General features: G+C 39.6%; 2 protein-coding genes across 5 annotated transcripts; both read left to right on the plus strand.

Moving 5' to 3' along the window:
* Positions 1 to 1,207: 1,207 nt before the first annotated feature.
* On the plus strand, positions 1,208 to 7,512 carry LOC115726966 (transcription initiation factor TFIID subunit 12). Of its 4 annotated transcripts, none has more exons than XR_004013627.2 (9): positions 1,208 to 1,864; positions 1,990 to 2,139; positions 3,380 to 3,889; positions 4,293 to 4,367; positions 4,859 to 4,937; positions 5,030 to 5,094; positions 5,243 to 5,278; positions 6,283 to 6,490; positions 7,179 to 7,512. XR_004013627.2 is itself a non-coding variant. In XM_030657068.2 (8 exons), exons 1-8 carry the CDS (start codon positions 1,286 to 1,288, stop codon positions 6,412 to 6,414), a joined length of 1,626 nt encoding a protein of 541 aa, XP_030512928.1. In that variant the 5' UTR covers positions 1,208 to 1,285; the 3' UTR covers positions 6,415 to 6,493. The 4 variants fall into 4 exon arrangements, 1 of the variants encoding a protein (XP_030512928.1); XR_007199220.1 differs by lacking the exon at positions 7,179 to 7,512 and adding an exon at positions 6,612 to 7,155; XR_007199221.1 differs by lacking the exon at positions 4,293 to 4,367.
* A 2,613-nt stretch (positions 7,513 to 10,125) lies between these two features.
* LOC115726963 lies at positions 10,126 to 10,452 on the plus strand. Its single transcript, XM_030657066.1, has one exon. It carries the CDS (start codon positions 10,126 to 10,128, stop codon positions 10,450 to 10,452), a length of 327 nt encoding a protein of 108 aa, XP_030512926.1.
* The last annotated feature ends 4,633 nt before the right edge of the window (positions 10,453 to 15,085 follow it).

Here is a 15,085-nt window from a genome sequence, read left to right on the forward strand (position 1 = left end):
GGCTAGACGCCTTACTTGTTGAGTCTCGACTCACTCCCGTTGACTTTACCCTTTTTCGGATAGGCTTCCCATTTGAGAAGTAATGGACTTGGATGACGACATTGGAGCTCACGGATGATGGGAATCGTGGCTATGGCGAATAGTACTCGGAGTAGCTTTCCTTTGTAATCCTCTCGGTGTATTTGGTGATGTTGTTTTAATACAAGATAATGTAACTAAGCCGGTGTATATATAATATCGGATATTTTTGGTCTTGCGTGGTCTATGTGTGTTACTAATGCATGTTATGCATGTAGTAAATCATATGTAAGGCCATACTCTATTAGGCGTGCTTGCCATTTATTTTTATGCATGCCATTTCTATTAATTGTGGTTGTATAACTGCTACTTGTTTTTAGTTACTAATGCGCCCTCTAATAATATACAATATCGGATGAAACCAGAACTCGTAACTAGTGTTGATCGATTCTTGGGATGTCAGAGCTCTGATTAAGGATTAAGGAAAAGACTCTTACATGCTTGCCCTTGATTTGGCCTATACCAAGAACGTGGAACCCAATCCCAAGTGTGCCTTCAAGCTCTTCTCGCTCAACCTCGCCTCGCCAACTTCACCGGATCTAGAAACTCTAAGCACGCCAAGCTCGATAGCCTCATCCTTGATCTCGCCCGATTCACGCTCTACAACAGATTGAAAATCGAGCCCAAACCTCCATGATCTTGCTAGATTTGGCCTTAGCCTAGCAAGCTCGTGGCCTGCCTTCCATCCTCGAGCGAGGCCGAGCCTTAGGGCCTCATTGGCCGGTGAGCCTCGAGCTTGCTAGTTGGGGAAGAGGCTCGGCGATCACTGCTAGCAAGTAGAAGAAAGGAAAAAGAAAAAGAAATAAAAAAACAAAATAAAAAAGATAAAAAAATAATTAAAAAATTAAAATTTTTAAAATAAAAAATTTATTAAAAGATATATATAGTGAAAGTTGATTTTCCTTGCCTAACGGCGAAAGATATTTTCCGATTCGTTTTTAAATTTTCAACGAAACATAGAAAAATACCGTTATTTTCTTAAAAACAACTTTCTGAAAAATATTTTTCAAAAATGTCATATTTTTCGTGAAAAAAGATCTTTAAATCATAAAAATACACATTAAGTTAGAAATAAAATATTCACTCCCATTTTTGGGATAATCATATTTTCCCCGGTAAACTGAGAAATCGGGTCCGGAATCGCTTCTGGCCCGAAGCACTATTAATGGTTCCAACTCTCAACTAGCCACTGGGCAACCAAATTTTCATGGAGCAGCAGCCTCCGACCACAACCGGCACCACCGGCACGCCGCCGCCGCCGCCGCCGCCTTCGGCTGAGAACCTCCCTCCACCGCAGCCACAGCTATCGCCTTCCTCCTCTTCGCTCCCGCCTCCGGCGCCCGCAGCGACTTCCTCTACTTCCACCGAATCAATTCCTGCGTCCCCAAACCCTAATCCAACCCCCAAACCCTCGATTCCACCGACTCCGCCACTCCAACAGTCCGCGCAGCCGTCGTCTTCACAGTCACAAGCCTCTCAGCCTCTTCCAAGCCCTTCACATCCCAAGCCTCCCGTTTTAACGAGGCCTTGGCAACAGCCTCCGTCCAACCTAACGCATTTCTCTTCTCATCTCTCGTCGTCTACGTCTTCTTCTTCTTCACCGACAGCACCGGCAGCTGCGGTGCCTCCTCAGCGAGGAGGTATTGCCATTGGTGTGCCAGCGCACCACGCGAGCCCTCCTCCGCAGGCGGCTCCGTTCTCGTCTCCGTTAGGGCAACACTTTGGTGGCTTGGGTCGAGGTTCGGTTAATGTGCCCGATTCAATCTCTAGTGCGAGCACTTCTCAGGTGTGTTTCTTAGTAATATGCTGTTTTTGTGCTCCTCTGTGAAAGGTGATGACGTTTCAGGGTGTTTGCCGTGAAATCGTTATTGTTGGTTTTCGGGGATTTCACCTTTGTTTGGAATAAACCAGGTGCGTCCGTCCACGCACGGGGTGGCGGCAATGGGATCAATCGGTTCGGGCTCCCAGATGAGGCCGGGTGGTATTCACCAACAGAGACCACTACAGTCATCTATTCGACCTCCGCCTTCCCCAACTAATCAGCCCCCATCGTCTTCTCAAGTCTGTGCTCAGTGGTGACTCGGAATAATCTTGTCATTTCTTTGCTTTGTTTCTTGTATTGTTTGTTGATGCATTGACATTTATGGATAGTTGGTTTTTTTATTTATTTAAAATAAATAAATAAATTTGCATTTGAGGTGCCAAATCTGTATTGTTCTCTTAGTTTGTCAGGAGTCAAGTTTGATAGTAGTAGAATTAGATATGAAAATCAACCAGAGGCGGAGAAGAGCAGTCGTGGGGACTTGGGTCAGAACACAGCAACAGTAGTTTGCAGTTCTAGTGAATTCATTTGATCTATGGGTTATAGCTGGCACAACATTATTTTGATTTGATCGCCACAAACATTTGAAGGCTCTGTTGTACCCTTTTTTCTCATTGGAGTTGGTTTTGTGCGAACTTTCGAATTGCTCGCCAAGAGCAACCCACCTTGATTCAGGGCACCTGGCTTAGGCAGTCAGATAATGTTGTTGCCCTGTGTTCATTAAGAACTTAAGGTAGCAACAAATTTTTCCTGATGGAATTTGGCTATATTCTTAGATATATAAAATACAAATGCCCCACATGAATACAATACTCCCTAAAGCGACTTGAGATATTGATCCTCAAACATTCAGCCAGTTTGCCTTATCTTGTGTTTGCTGTCGAGCCAAGAAATAGGGCAGGCTGTGGTCGCTCTTCAGAAGTGGACACACTGTTGTGTCAGTGTAATTGTGCTTTATGGCCTATTTTATGCCAGTACTGACCATTGATTTGTATCTCTTCACTTAAGTTGTCACCGGCCAATAGATATGATTTCTAAGTAGTTTTGAGTGTCAAATTGCAAATCCTCCGCTGTTCATAAGTTGATCTGCAATGCAAGCCTATTTCTGCCAGCATTGATCTCATTAGATTATCTATCCAGGGCCATGCTTTCACCTGTAATGATAACTTGTTAGAACCTTGCTATCTTCTTGCTTAATCGAAAATGTTGCCATGTTATTTACGTAATACCACCTGTTTGTTGCGTGATTCTTTTCTATCTACATTCTATTCTTAGTTCCATTGCTTGTTATATTGTGCTAGCTTCCTAATGCACAACTTTATCATTTTTTATTCTGTTTGACCCATAGGCTCTGTCCAACTATGGTTTGTTAACTTGAGCATAATTGGTTTCTACTACACTTCGTGATGCTTATGTTTTGAAGTTTGGGTAGCTTCTTTATGAGTTCTTTTGTTTATGTTCTTCTTCTTATCTGTCCAGAATGTACAGGGACATGGCCTATTGAGAGGCTCATCAGTTGGCTCTCCAATTTCGCATTCATCGAGCACATCACAAAGCATGCAGTCGTCTAATCAACCATGGTTGTCATCTACTTCTCAAGGAAAACCTCCTTTACCATCCCCTTCTTATAGACCACAGATGAATCCCCAGTCCTTGCAGCAACGAACGCATGTACCTCAGCAACACCATCCACCCTTATCAACCAGTTCACAGCAACAGTACACATCACCTGGCCCATCACAACCTGCTCAATCAAATCAGTCACAGGAGCAACATGGCCAGCAATTTCCACCATCAAGGGCTCCACAATCTTTACCACATCAACAGAATTCAAGAATTCAAGGGTCAGGTGCACAAAAACCTTCTCTTGCAACAGTGCAAGCACAACCTATCAAGGCCCCCATGAATGGGAAAACAGCTGGTTTGGGAAGTGATGAAACTTGCAACAGGATTCTTAGTAAAAGAAGTATCCATGAACTAGTAAACCAGGTAACGTTCATTTCTTTTATAATGTAATACTTGATCCACCTCTAGTAGTTTCCTATTTAGGACCTTTGAAAGTGCTTGCAAACCATTGTAAATTCTTAGTGGCTACCTGAAGAGGACTGAGAAGATGATGTAGAAAATAAGGCATTCGCACATAGGCATTAACTTTAGCGTGGACATGATTCTACACTATCGGAAATTTTTTGCTTCATTATACTTCTTTTTCAACCTCCTGTATGGTATATTGTATTAGGAAATCATACTGTTCCTTAGACCCCATTAATTCTTGCCTTCTCTTGGTATATTTTAGCACCTCATTATAGCTTGAACTGTTTCCAATTTTGAATTTGATTCTAAAGTTTCAGTTATGCTTTCTTTAAGTATTAACAGCTGTTCAATTTTAAAGATTGATCCATCAGAGAAGTTGGAACCTGAAGTGGAGGATATTCTTGTGGACATTGCAGAAGAGTTTGTTGAATCTGTAAGCAATTGTATCCTTCATGTCTTCTTCGTACTCACCTGTTTCAAAGCCAGTATTTGTCAATCTGTCATAGACTTGTTGCTTGTGAGAGAACAATTATCTGTGTAGCAAGGATATCAATTTAGTGAAAAGCATACATGGGGCGAGGGGACAGTGTAAGGAATGACTAGATTTTATTATTCTAGACACAGTCTAGTGGATGGCACATGGGCGACTCATGTCTCTGGGGTTTTTGGTTATCTAGTATTTATTTGAAGATTTTGGAGCTGACTTTTTTGTCTTCCATGTCCTCTCGCAGAAGCCAGTTCTGTGACGTTATTCTTCACCTTCAAATATTCACATGATAATGTTTTCTTCCTGAATATCCTCATGATAAATTTTTAGGATGGATAAGGTGCTTGAGGGGTAGCTAGTCTTCATTGGATTTTCCGTGCCCCTAACTTTATTGTACTTATAATTGTTTAATAGATGTGCATCTTTTCGTTGAGCAGATCACTGCCTTTGGCTGCGCTTTAGCCAAGCATCGCAAATCTACCTCATTGGAAGCTAAAGACATACTACTACATCTTGGTCTGTTTGGATGGAAAAGTTTCTGCAATTTACTTTTGAGAATTTTCGATCCTAACTGGATAATTTTCTAACTTCTCTATTCCTTCCTACAGAAAGGAATTGGAATATAACACTCCCTGGTTTCAGTGCAGATGAGGTCAAGAGCTACCGGAAACCGGTAATGCTCTTAGCATTTATTTTACCATGTTTAGGAGTAGTATGAAATGAACGGCATCTTTTTTCTTCGTGTCGTGCGTCTGGGAAAATTTCTGGGAAACTTTTGTCTGATATTTTCCTGATTGTCTATATATTTTGCTTATTTCCAGGTGACAAATGATATACATAAGGAGCGGCTTGCAGTGGTAAGTTTTGGTCCTGAGGTTTTGTTCCTTTAATATTATGATCCTGTATAGAATACTTGTTATAGGTTGATAGTAAGTAAAGCTGTTACTATGAAACTGTTGATTCTTAGCTTGGTTGGTTGTTACTATGAAACTGTTGATTCTTAGCATGATCGGTTTATCGAAAAATTTCAGGCCTGTTAAATTTGTTGACTAAATTTTCATTTGGCAAAATTGTTTGCCTAGACATATTGTGTTGAACCCGCATAAACACAATTGGCGATGTGTAATATGCACGATCTTTTGAATCTGACATTTTCTAATCATATCATGAGATGAGGACAAAAATACTAGCTTTTTTTCGTTATTAATTATTTATAGGACATGATACTCGTAGTTGTCTCAGGCTTTGGGAACGCAAAAGAAGGTAAAAACCTCAAATCTTGAAAGGTGCTCTGTCTTGTGAGAACTTTGTGGAAAACTAATGTGTTCCGTTCTATTGGATGAAGCATTATGAGAAAAGTAGATGCACTCAAATCTTGAAAGGTGCTTAATGCGGACATTTTACAATTTAAAATGCCATATTCTATGTATATGGTGCATTTTTTTGTCATTGTTGAAAGATTATTCTGCAATCAAGCCCGTACCCAGGTCCCTGGTAGCCATACCCAGATATAGCTTATTCTAGTGCAAAAGTTTCTCTAGATTGAATAGTACTTTGTATTCTGGTTTGTAATTCCACGACTTATTCAGATACTTGACCAGGATGTCTGGTTTGGATAATGGAAATTCACGAGCACATAGTTAGGACCTTTATGCATACGACTCAAACCTCGTTCGGAATATTATCGACTTAAGCACTTTCTCCTAGATAATTGTAATTTTGCGTCCCCGCATCCATTTCAGTTATCCAATTGCCATTCATAATCAGTATAAATATAGCTCTTTCTACAGGAATTATTCTGTTTAATCATTGCTATGACATTCAGTTCAATTTTTTTCCCCTTATGGATGCATGCTTGCAGATAAAGAGGTCAGTTGCAGTAAGTGAAGTTGTTAATACAAGGAATGGGCCCGGGCAAGTGGCTAGTGGTGCCAAGGGCACTCTGACAAAGGCAGCTGCTAACATTTTGGGGTCGCCAAACTTGAAGAGCTAAACGTACGTGAAGTTTAATGAGGTGTTTACAGGCAATGCCGGTAACCTGTTGTTCAGACGCCTATTTGTTTGATTAGGTATGTTGGGGCAGTAAACAGATGAGTACATCTAGTTTTGTGGTGCGTATGCTGATAGGTCTGGCTAAAATTTACATGGAAGTGCTAGATTAAACTACCACATTATTTTACCGCCTTACAGATGCAATAGCTGTTTGCAATGCCATGATGCAAAGGAACATTTTGGTACATATTATTTGTCTTGCTGATGTGATAAAGCAGGGTTATGCTTGGGTGCATCTGGGGTATTCTAGGAATTCTATGGGAATGAAAAGGGTGGAGTGGGCGGGGGTAGATTTTCTGGATTATTTGGGATTAGCTATTGTGCCCTTCAGGATGGGATTGTGGTACGATTCCCTGTACAACAAATGGGCAACTGCGCATCTGATGTTAGTTTTATTTGGTCCTATGAATGATCGGATCCAAGGACAATATTTTACTGTCCAGTTCATCTGGGTGTCTGAACTGGCAGATGGCATTGGAACAGCAGCTTTTGAGGTTAGGATGTTCAATATAATCCCATCAGCTTTGCCCGTTAAAGGCTATAGTTTTCTATTTGTCTACTTTCTGGTTCTAGGATTTAAGTGTCATATCTTTTATGAATGCTCTCTCCTTTCATATGCTTAGATTCTTTCTTCTTTTCTTTTCCTTTCTGCTTCGGCATATGGTGGTTGTAGTTAACCATCACTTGCTGATCAATTTGTAATAGGTAAGAGAAAAGGTGATCAAATTCGAGATGAGGTCGAACAAGAAGGTCGCATCTCGATGGGAGCTCTCTTTCCGTTCAGAAGCCATGTAGCCAAGGAGCCCTGAAGAGGCTGGTTTGATCTCTTTGTGTTTCGAGCCAACTTGTGGACTGCAGAGGAGGCACGACAAAGACACTTAACCTCCTGCAAAGACTTAAGCGGTCCCGTAATTCAAATTGGGGCTAGAAAGCTGTTTAACAGAGGGAAGAGAGGCCAAATAAAACTCCCCATGGAGGTTTGAGCTTAATGGTGTCATCTGTATTTAATACTTGTACGGTTCAGATTTGAGAGAGAAGGTTGTGTAACAACGATTCGTTTGCTCTCTCATTAATGATTATTCTTTACGGCGGACTACCAATGATTTACGGAGCATCATTTTGTTTCGTGTTTTTATTTTTGGTCTCGATAGTCTGGTGACGGTAGTAGGGAAAAGACTTTTTGGACTCGTGTCCATCGATTTAAGCTAATCTCCACCGTTGATGATGTGGGCTTCACATGTGAGATCCACGTGGGATCATGATCAATGAACTCGATGGATTAGGTTGATGTAAGTCTCGCTGACTGGTAGGCAGGGAGAGCTCTAGTTGAAGTTTGTGCTGGTATGTTAATGCCGACCAATATCATGCTTGAGAGATCTCTCTCTCGATCGAAAGTAGATTTCGTTGCCAATGACCATGCAACAGGAGGCGGTAATCGTTATAAATTTTGCAGATAAGCAGCTCAAATTTGCTCTGAAAACGTCCACCAGAGGTAGAGAATAACGTCCGAAATTGAAGATTTAAGGAATTCCACATGGTTCTTATCCTTTTGCGATAGACAAAGCAGCACTAGCATGCTCAACATCGAATTGATTTATGGTCAGTGGTTGTCTGAATATGGTTTTCAACGGTTTTGAAGTTGAACTTGCACCTGACTTTAGGGGACTTTTGATATTATTGATCATGTATCGATGTGGTGTTGTTCAAGAAAATAATGAGAGAATGGTGGCAAGTCATGTACCTCTCTGATGCGGCAAGGTAGCCAAGACTAAGAAGTGTGATCATCCATTGGAAATTCTGTGATCTTTCTTCAGTTTTCTTCTTTCTCCCTTTTCATTAATGTACATGGAGACACCTTGAGTTATGGTAACGAAATGATCAGAGTTTCCGAGTTATAGTTGTGATAAAGTGATGCTTGGTATCTTGATTACGTGTTTGAAAGTTTGGGATAATTGTCCATGAAAGTCCTAAATATATTGCACGGCGGCCGATTCTATCTTAAATCTTTCAATTATGCCAATTTAGTCTTAAATCATTTGACGACTTGTCAATTTAGTCTTAAAACTTATGGAATTTTTTTCTATCTAGTCCTAAACCTATTTATTTGGGAAATTAGCCAAAATGACAATATCGATAAATTGTCAAAATATTTAGGATAAAATCGACAAAATTGAAAGGTCAATGATTAAATTGGCAAATTGTTACAAGTTTTAGGGCTAAATTGACAAAATTAAAATATTTAGAACTGAATTGGCCGTCGTATAATAAATTTAGAATTTTTAAGACAATTTTTCCTTTGAAAGCTTTCCTTGTCAATCTTGCCCTTCTTGCTTAATCAAATTAAGGTTAGAAGACTCAAATAACAAACAGAGACCAAGTTGGATTGGGTTGTAAAGTGTTACAATCCACTAAAGTCGAGGGGGAATCCATGAAGTCAACCTTTTTTTGATAAGAAGAGTTTTGCTTGCCATACGTGTGGCAAAAAAAAAAAAACAAAGGAAGAAGAAGAAGAATTTGGGCCAGTGATGTGATGTTCCAAGAATCACACGTGCGACATGCGTTTTCGTTTCGGCAATGACATGATCATTTATTATCTCTCCAAGTTACCAACTTCCCCATCACATTCCTTTATTATGCCGGCAAGTGATGCAGTCGAACCGTCTCGTTCAAGTGAGAAATGCTGGACGAATGCAGTGCATAACCTAAATTGAATCTGGACAATGAAAAAACAACGGCAAGGTCGAGCCTCGTCCAGGGCGAGCGGGGCTTGCTCGAGGTAGGCAAGATCGACCTAGCCGGCCCTCGCCTCTCACGGATTGTCAGCCATCGGCGAGGCCCGGCGACCAGCTAGAGGCCAACAACCGGCTAGAGGAAGAAAGGAAGAAAAAAAAATAGAAATAAAGAAAAGGAAAATAAATAAATATAGAAAGTTTAAGAAATATTAAAAAAATTATTAAAAAATTTTCATATCAATATCGGTGGTGCCACGTAAGCTAGCCTATAGTGATTTTCAGGCAAAATTTAGTCAAATTGACTAAATTTACAAAACGCGAAAAAAAAAGTTTATGACTCAATTGACATAATTAAAAGTTTCATGACTAAATTGATAAAAGCGTAATAGTTTTTTTGAACAATTTTCCCGAGAAAGAGTGTGGTTCTCAAAGTTATTTCGATAAAGCGATGCCGGAACTCGCACGTAAATTTATCACTATCTTTTTTTTTTTTCTTGTTCTTCTTTTAAAAAGAGAATCTGTGGCATTTTAATCAAACGTTTATCCACTTTGGCAGTTTCTTTGGAGACAAAGTTATCATTTCCTCCAAATTTTTATGCAAATAATAATTGATCTGACATCTGATTATGGCTTGATTACTTTGTCTTTCCGGCCACTGATGGAGTAGAAACACTAAAAATAAAAGTGGTGATACGACGATTTACCTACTACGTTGAAAGAACCTTTTCAACTCCCACTCCAACAACACCGAAAAAGAAAACAACGTCGTACCTCGTTCATAGTAAACATAAATGAGCAGAACCAGACCAAAATGCTTTAAGAAGCCTTAAAAAACCTCTCTTTAAGGCACAGCTTCAACAATTAAGCCGATACTAAACAAAGCTCAGTTCCTCCGCTGTAGCATTTCCATTCAAGTAGTCATGGCCAAGAGGAAATGCTGCTGGTGTTTCGCCCTACTCGTCGCGTTAGCGCTCCTTTGGAGCCGCTCAGAGACTAGCGAAAGCCGGTTCGTCGCCGGCGCCGCTGGCGTCGAGACTCTTGCCAACGCGAACTTCATCAACCGCGACGTGCCGTGCGAGGAGATCTACGTTGTCCGGGAAGGAGAAACGCTGCAGACCATCAGCGCGAGATGCGAGGACCCTTTCGTTCTGGAGAACAACCCGCACATATACGACCCGGACGACGTCTATCCCGGGCTGGTTATCACGATCACGCCTTTCAGAGAAAGGGGAAGGCCGAGCTTGTAAGTGATGCAGGAAGAGGAAAGATGGAAGTTCGATGTAAGTAAATCATTGTGTGCTTATACTGTCCATGACGGACCAAGTGTTATACACAAAACACATTCTGTTGCATTTTTCTTTTGAAGAAAGATGTGGACAACAAAAGTGCTGTATAGTTTTTCAGATAAATGATATGATTTGATTTGCCCTAGACAGCGTTCATGGTCCAATGCCTGCAGATTTAGTTCATGTTGAAATGAAACAGGTTCTGAAGCACAAGAAGTCACCTTGATCTGACGTGTGGCGCTTGAAATTACTTCTACTCCACGTTGGGTGAAGCGTTTCGTCAGGCCTACATTGTTAATTAGGTTTCACGGATGACACAAGCCTTGTGTATCACGTGTTAGGAAAAGAAAAAATGACGCAAATTATTCATGAACTTTGGCTAAATGTAGGATAGGATTCGTGAATTTTTTTATTTATTTAATGTGATTCCGGAACCTTAGTCCAATGTGCAATGTCGTCCGTGAACTTTTAAATTGTTCAATTTGGTTCATGAACTTTTGGTACATGAACAATTTAGTCCCTAGATTATAAGAAAATATTCAATGTAATCTCTAAAGGAATTTAGATACACGTTCTATTTAGTTCTTGAATTATATGAAAATTTTCGATGTAGCCTTTGAATTTGAATTAATGAAAGGACAATATTGTACATTTTCATCTCGGTTCGGGGCTAAACCGAACATTTACCAAAAATTTAGAAATCATATTGGAAAAATTAAAAGTTTAGGGATCACATTGCACGTCAGGATAAAGTTCAGAGATCACATTAAATATATTAAAAAATCAGAGAGTACATTATAAATTAAGCTAAAGTTTAGAGGTCATTTATGCCGCTATCCCTAAAAAGAAAGATGTGTCTTAAGCTTCGGTCCGTTGAGCAAACGTCGGCCCAAATTGACTTGCGTAGAACACCCGGCCCAGGTTGCGGGATGCACGGCTGAGGGGTTATTGAAGTCCGGAATAGGACTCTGTCGTCAACTTGCACCAGCGGAATTCAATCAGGATGCAAAGCAAAGAAGGGTCCCAAAAATAATAACATCATAATTGAAATTGGCGAAAGGAGGTCTCCACGTTGACATATACTTGTATCAGTTTCCTCCTTCTCTTTTCAGAAAATATTAGGCTGGCCGACCTTTCCCTAGTGCTGGCTAACAAGTATTGTACAAACCATAGGTCAGGGCCGCAAGAGCCGATACTCCAATAATTCACTCTAAATGCAAAACATTACTATACGCTCATACTCGATGGTAGCCATATGAAGATAATATGTAGTCTACCTTTCCTACTATTACCCCATAAGTTGAGAAATTCACTACTGATATTTTTATTTATATGACAACTTATAAAAATAAATATTTAATATATAACGTGGCGGAATTCTCTATTTTTTGAAAAAAAATGAAGTGTCGATATGCAGTGTTATGTCGCGTATAGGTGTTAGTGCTACTTAGGAACTGATTAGTCGAATTTCTTGAGGTCCTGAGATGAATGAGCAGGAAATCTAAACGCAAGGTCTCATCCTAGCTTTAGCATTAAACTTTGCTCAGCCGTCCCCAGAGGGTAAGTTGTGTTTTGAGTCCTCACAAGTTGGAGGAGAAAGTTGAATGCTTTGGTGAACTATTAAGACACATTTTCTCGTGATAAGATTATCATAAGTGCCATAGTTTTAGTATGAGCTCACTTGTTCCAAACTTTTTTTCAAAAACTGAAGTGCCATAACTTATACAAAATTACTTGAGTGTCATAATTTTCAATCAATCACTTAAGTGATTTTCATTTTAAAAACATTCACCGAAATGCCGAAAATCTGACTAAAAAATTATAAAAAAATACTAAAACTATTGCAATTGTGTCAATTTAGTCCTAAATATATATTTAAATTTTTTTTATCTTTTCTTCTTCTCTCCTTTTTAATTTTGAGGCCGGTAGAAGGCTATCGACCACCTACTAAGGCCCGACAACCTCCGCTGGCCACATAGCGAGGCCTCGCGACCCTTGCTCAAATCTAGGCATGAGTCGTGACCCTCGCCAAACACTTGGTCAGGGGTTCGAGTCAGCCCTTCTCAAGTTGTGAGCAAGGGCCACCAGCCCTTGCCCATTGGCCTATAAGGGCTCGCGGCCCTAGCCAATCGAGTATGAGAGTAATGAGCCCTCACCACCAACTAGTAGGCAAGGACCATGACTGGTGAGGACTCGGTGCCCTCTTCCAATGGTCGGCGAGGGCCGCGACCCTACCCCGCGGCAAGTGAAGGCTCGAAGGCCTTCGGCCAATGGAGCTCACAAGGCCTTAACAATAAAGAAAAAGAAAAAGAATAATAGAATAAAGATAACGACATATTCAAAAGAAATAACAAAAAAATTTCACGTTAGCACCGGTAGTGCCTCCTTGGACGGCCGGTGCCATGATATATATATATATATATATATATATATATATATATATATATATATATAGACTTAATTGAGATAGTGGCATTAGAGGTTTATCACTTTTTTCCGTAATTTTCTCGATATCCGACATGACGTAGCACTTGTGATGAACATTTTCAAAAGTTACAGCCCTCAAGTAATGGACTGAAAATTTATATATTACTCAAGTGATCATAAGAAAATTTATGGCACTCAAGTAAACGGCGTTCATGAAACATGATACTCAAGTGATCGAAAAAGAAATTATGGTATTCAAGTGAGTCTCGTACAAAAGTTACGAGACTTATAGTGTCCTTATTATCATTTTATCTCTTCAACTTTTCACCTAGTTTCATTATGCCTCTCTAGTTTGATTTTTGGCATAATTTGTCTCAATCTCCCCATAGCTTCATGCTAATTGAAACTATAATGAGAGACAACTTGTGGGGCAAGTTGATGCAAAACACAATTTATGTGGATTAAAATGTAACTAAACACAAAATTGAGAAGGTATTATGTTATAAAACATCTACTCAAATAGAAAGCTAACAGTTCTACTTGATGACCGAATTGATAAAAAGAATAATTTAAGACTAAATCGATACAATTACAATAAATTTAAGATTTTTTTTTTATCATTATCTCCCACATTTTTTTGTTCTCCATCTTTGGAAAGAGCAAACCCCAATTACAAAGAGTTTAAAACCCAACTACAAACGCGTATTTCCCCACTCTATCGATTAATGCAAAAAAAAAAAAAAAAATTGGTGGAGTTGGTAACTCCCACGCCCCGGAAACTCATCATATGTTGCACGTGGGCCGGCAAGTACACGTGCCCACTTTTGCCCTACACGTGACACTAAACAACACACGGTTCACACACAACCAAACCTTACCCTCCATTTATTTCAGAAAAAAATAAATAATTTCAAAAAAATGTTTCTTCAAAAAGATAATCGCAATTATTACTTGAAACAATTGATCAAGAAAAAAATATCGTCATTATCGATAATAATTTATGTCTAAATATTTTTATGGATGAGGAAAATATTTTTCGAATTATTCATTCTTCGAAATAAAAGAGTCTTTAAATAAAATAAAAATATTCCACTCAACTTGTGCCTAAGGGAAGACCAAGTTTCCTTGGTCAAATAGAAGAAAATGTTTATACAGACGAGGCCAAAGGCGTGCTGGTTTAGACATTGAAGAGTTGAATCCGTCCGTCTCTCGAGAGCTTCGAAATTCCCACCATTCCCACTGCTGTGGCAGCAGCCTTCCTCGCGTCCTTATTACGTATGACCACCACCACCCGACAAGCATTGGCGAACCCGAGAAGAAAAAGACATGGCAAAGCTGCTCCGATGTTCGCGTTCTTAAATTCGCATAAAATATATCAGGATATTCAAATATTAAGATCGCATCTTCGTCTAACGAACTCAAACATTTTGAATAATTGATAATAGTCTCACGAAATCTTACAAAATAAACGAGTGATTTGCCTTTTCGGTCGTGCACATTGATGGAACCGAACTGAATGATATGATAAACCATTAATAGAGTCGTTATCTGTGAAATACTTCTTACTTCGGGTTCATTCTTTCAAATTTTTTAGATTGATGTATGGCGCTGGATTGAAGTAAATGGGGGTCATGTGCTTATGAGAATCTTGAAATTGACCAATTCAAAGCCATTTGCTCGATAACAACTCTCGTAATCTCTGAGAAGAAATGCTGCTTTGAAAACCTCTCAGGGTCACTCCTTAGAACACAAGATGTTTTGTTTAGTAGTTCCATCTGACACTCGTCGACGTACAAAGGCGAGTTAGTGTTGGCTTAACTCGATGCCCATCAACCTATTTTATACATTGTTAGCATATCAAGCGGATTCGAGTTAGACCCACCAATTTCAACGATCCATATAAATTAAGCTCATATAGATCGAGAGCGACCATAAACTATGTTTTATTTTCTCGAAAGGAGTGCTTCTACACCTTTATTATAGCACCTCACCAAATGAGCTCTAAAGTCTAATTAGAATTGTAATTTCATTTTCCTAAACTTTCTGATTGGAGACCCAATGGCAAGGAGGAAGTCTCCTTTTCCGGCGCGTCTCTGCCTCGGATTCGACCATTATATAAGGAAGAGTGCATTCAATTCGACATTCCTATCTCAATCTCAATCTCAAT

Source organism: Rhodamnia argentea, chromosome 7 (assembly GCF_020921035.1).
Source record: "Rhodamnia argentea isolate NSW1041297 chromosome 7, ASM2092103v1, whole genome shotgun sequence".
In the NCBI taxonomy this organism is placed as follows: domain Eukaryota; kingdom Viridiplantae; phylum Streptophyta; class Magnoliopsida; order Myrtales; family Myrtaceae; genus Rhodamnia; species Rhodamnia argentea.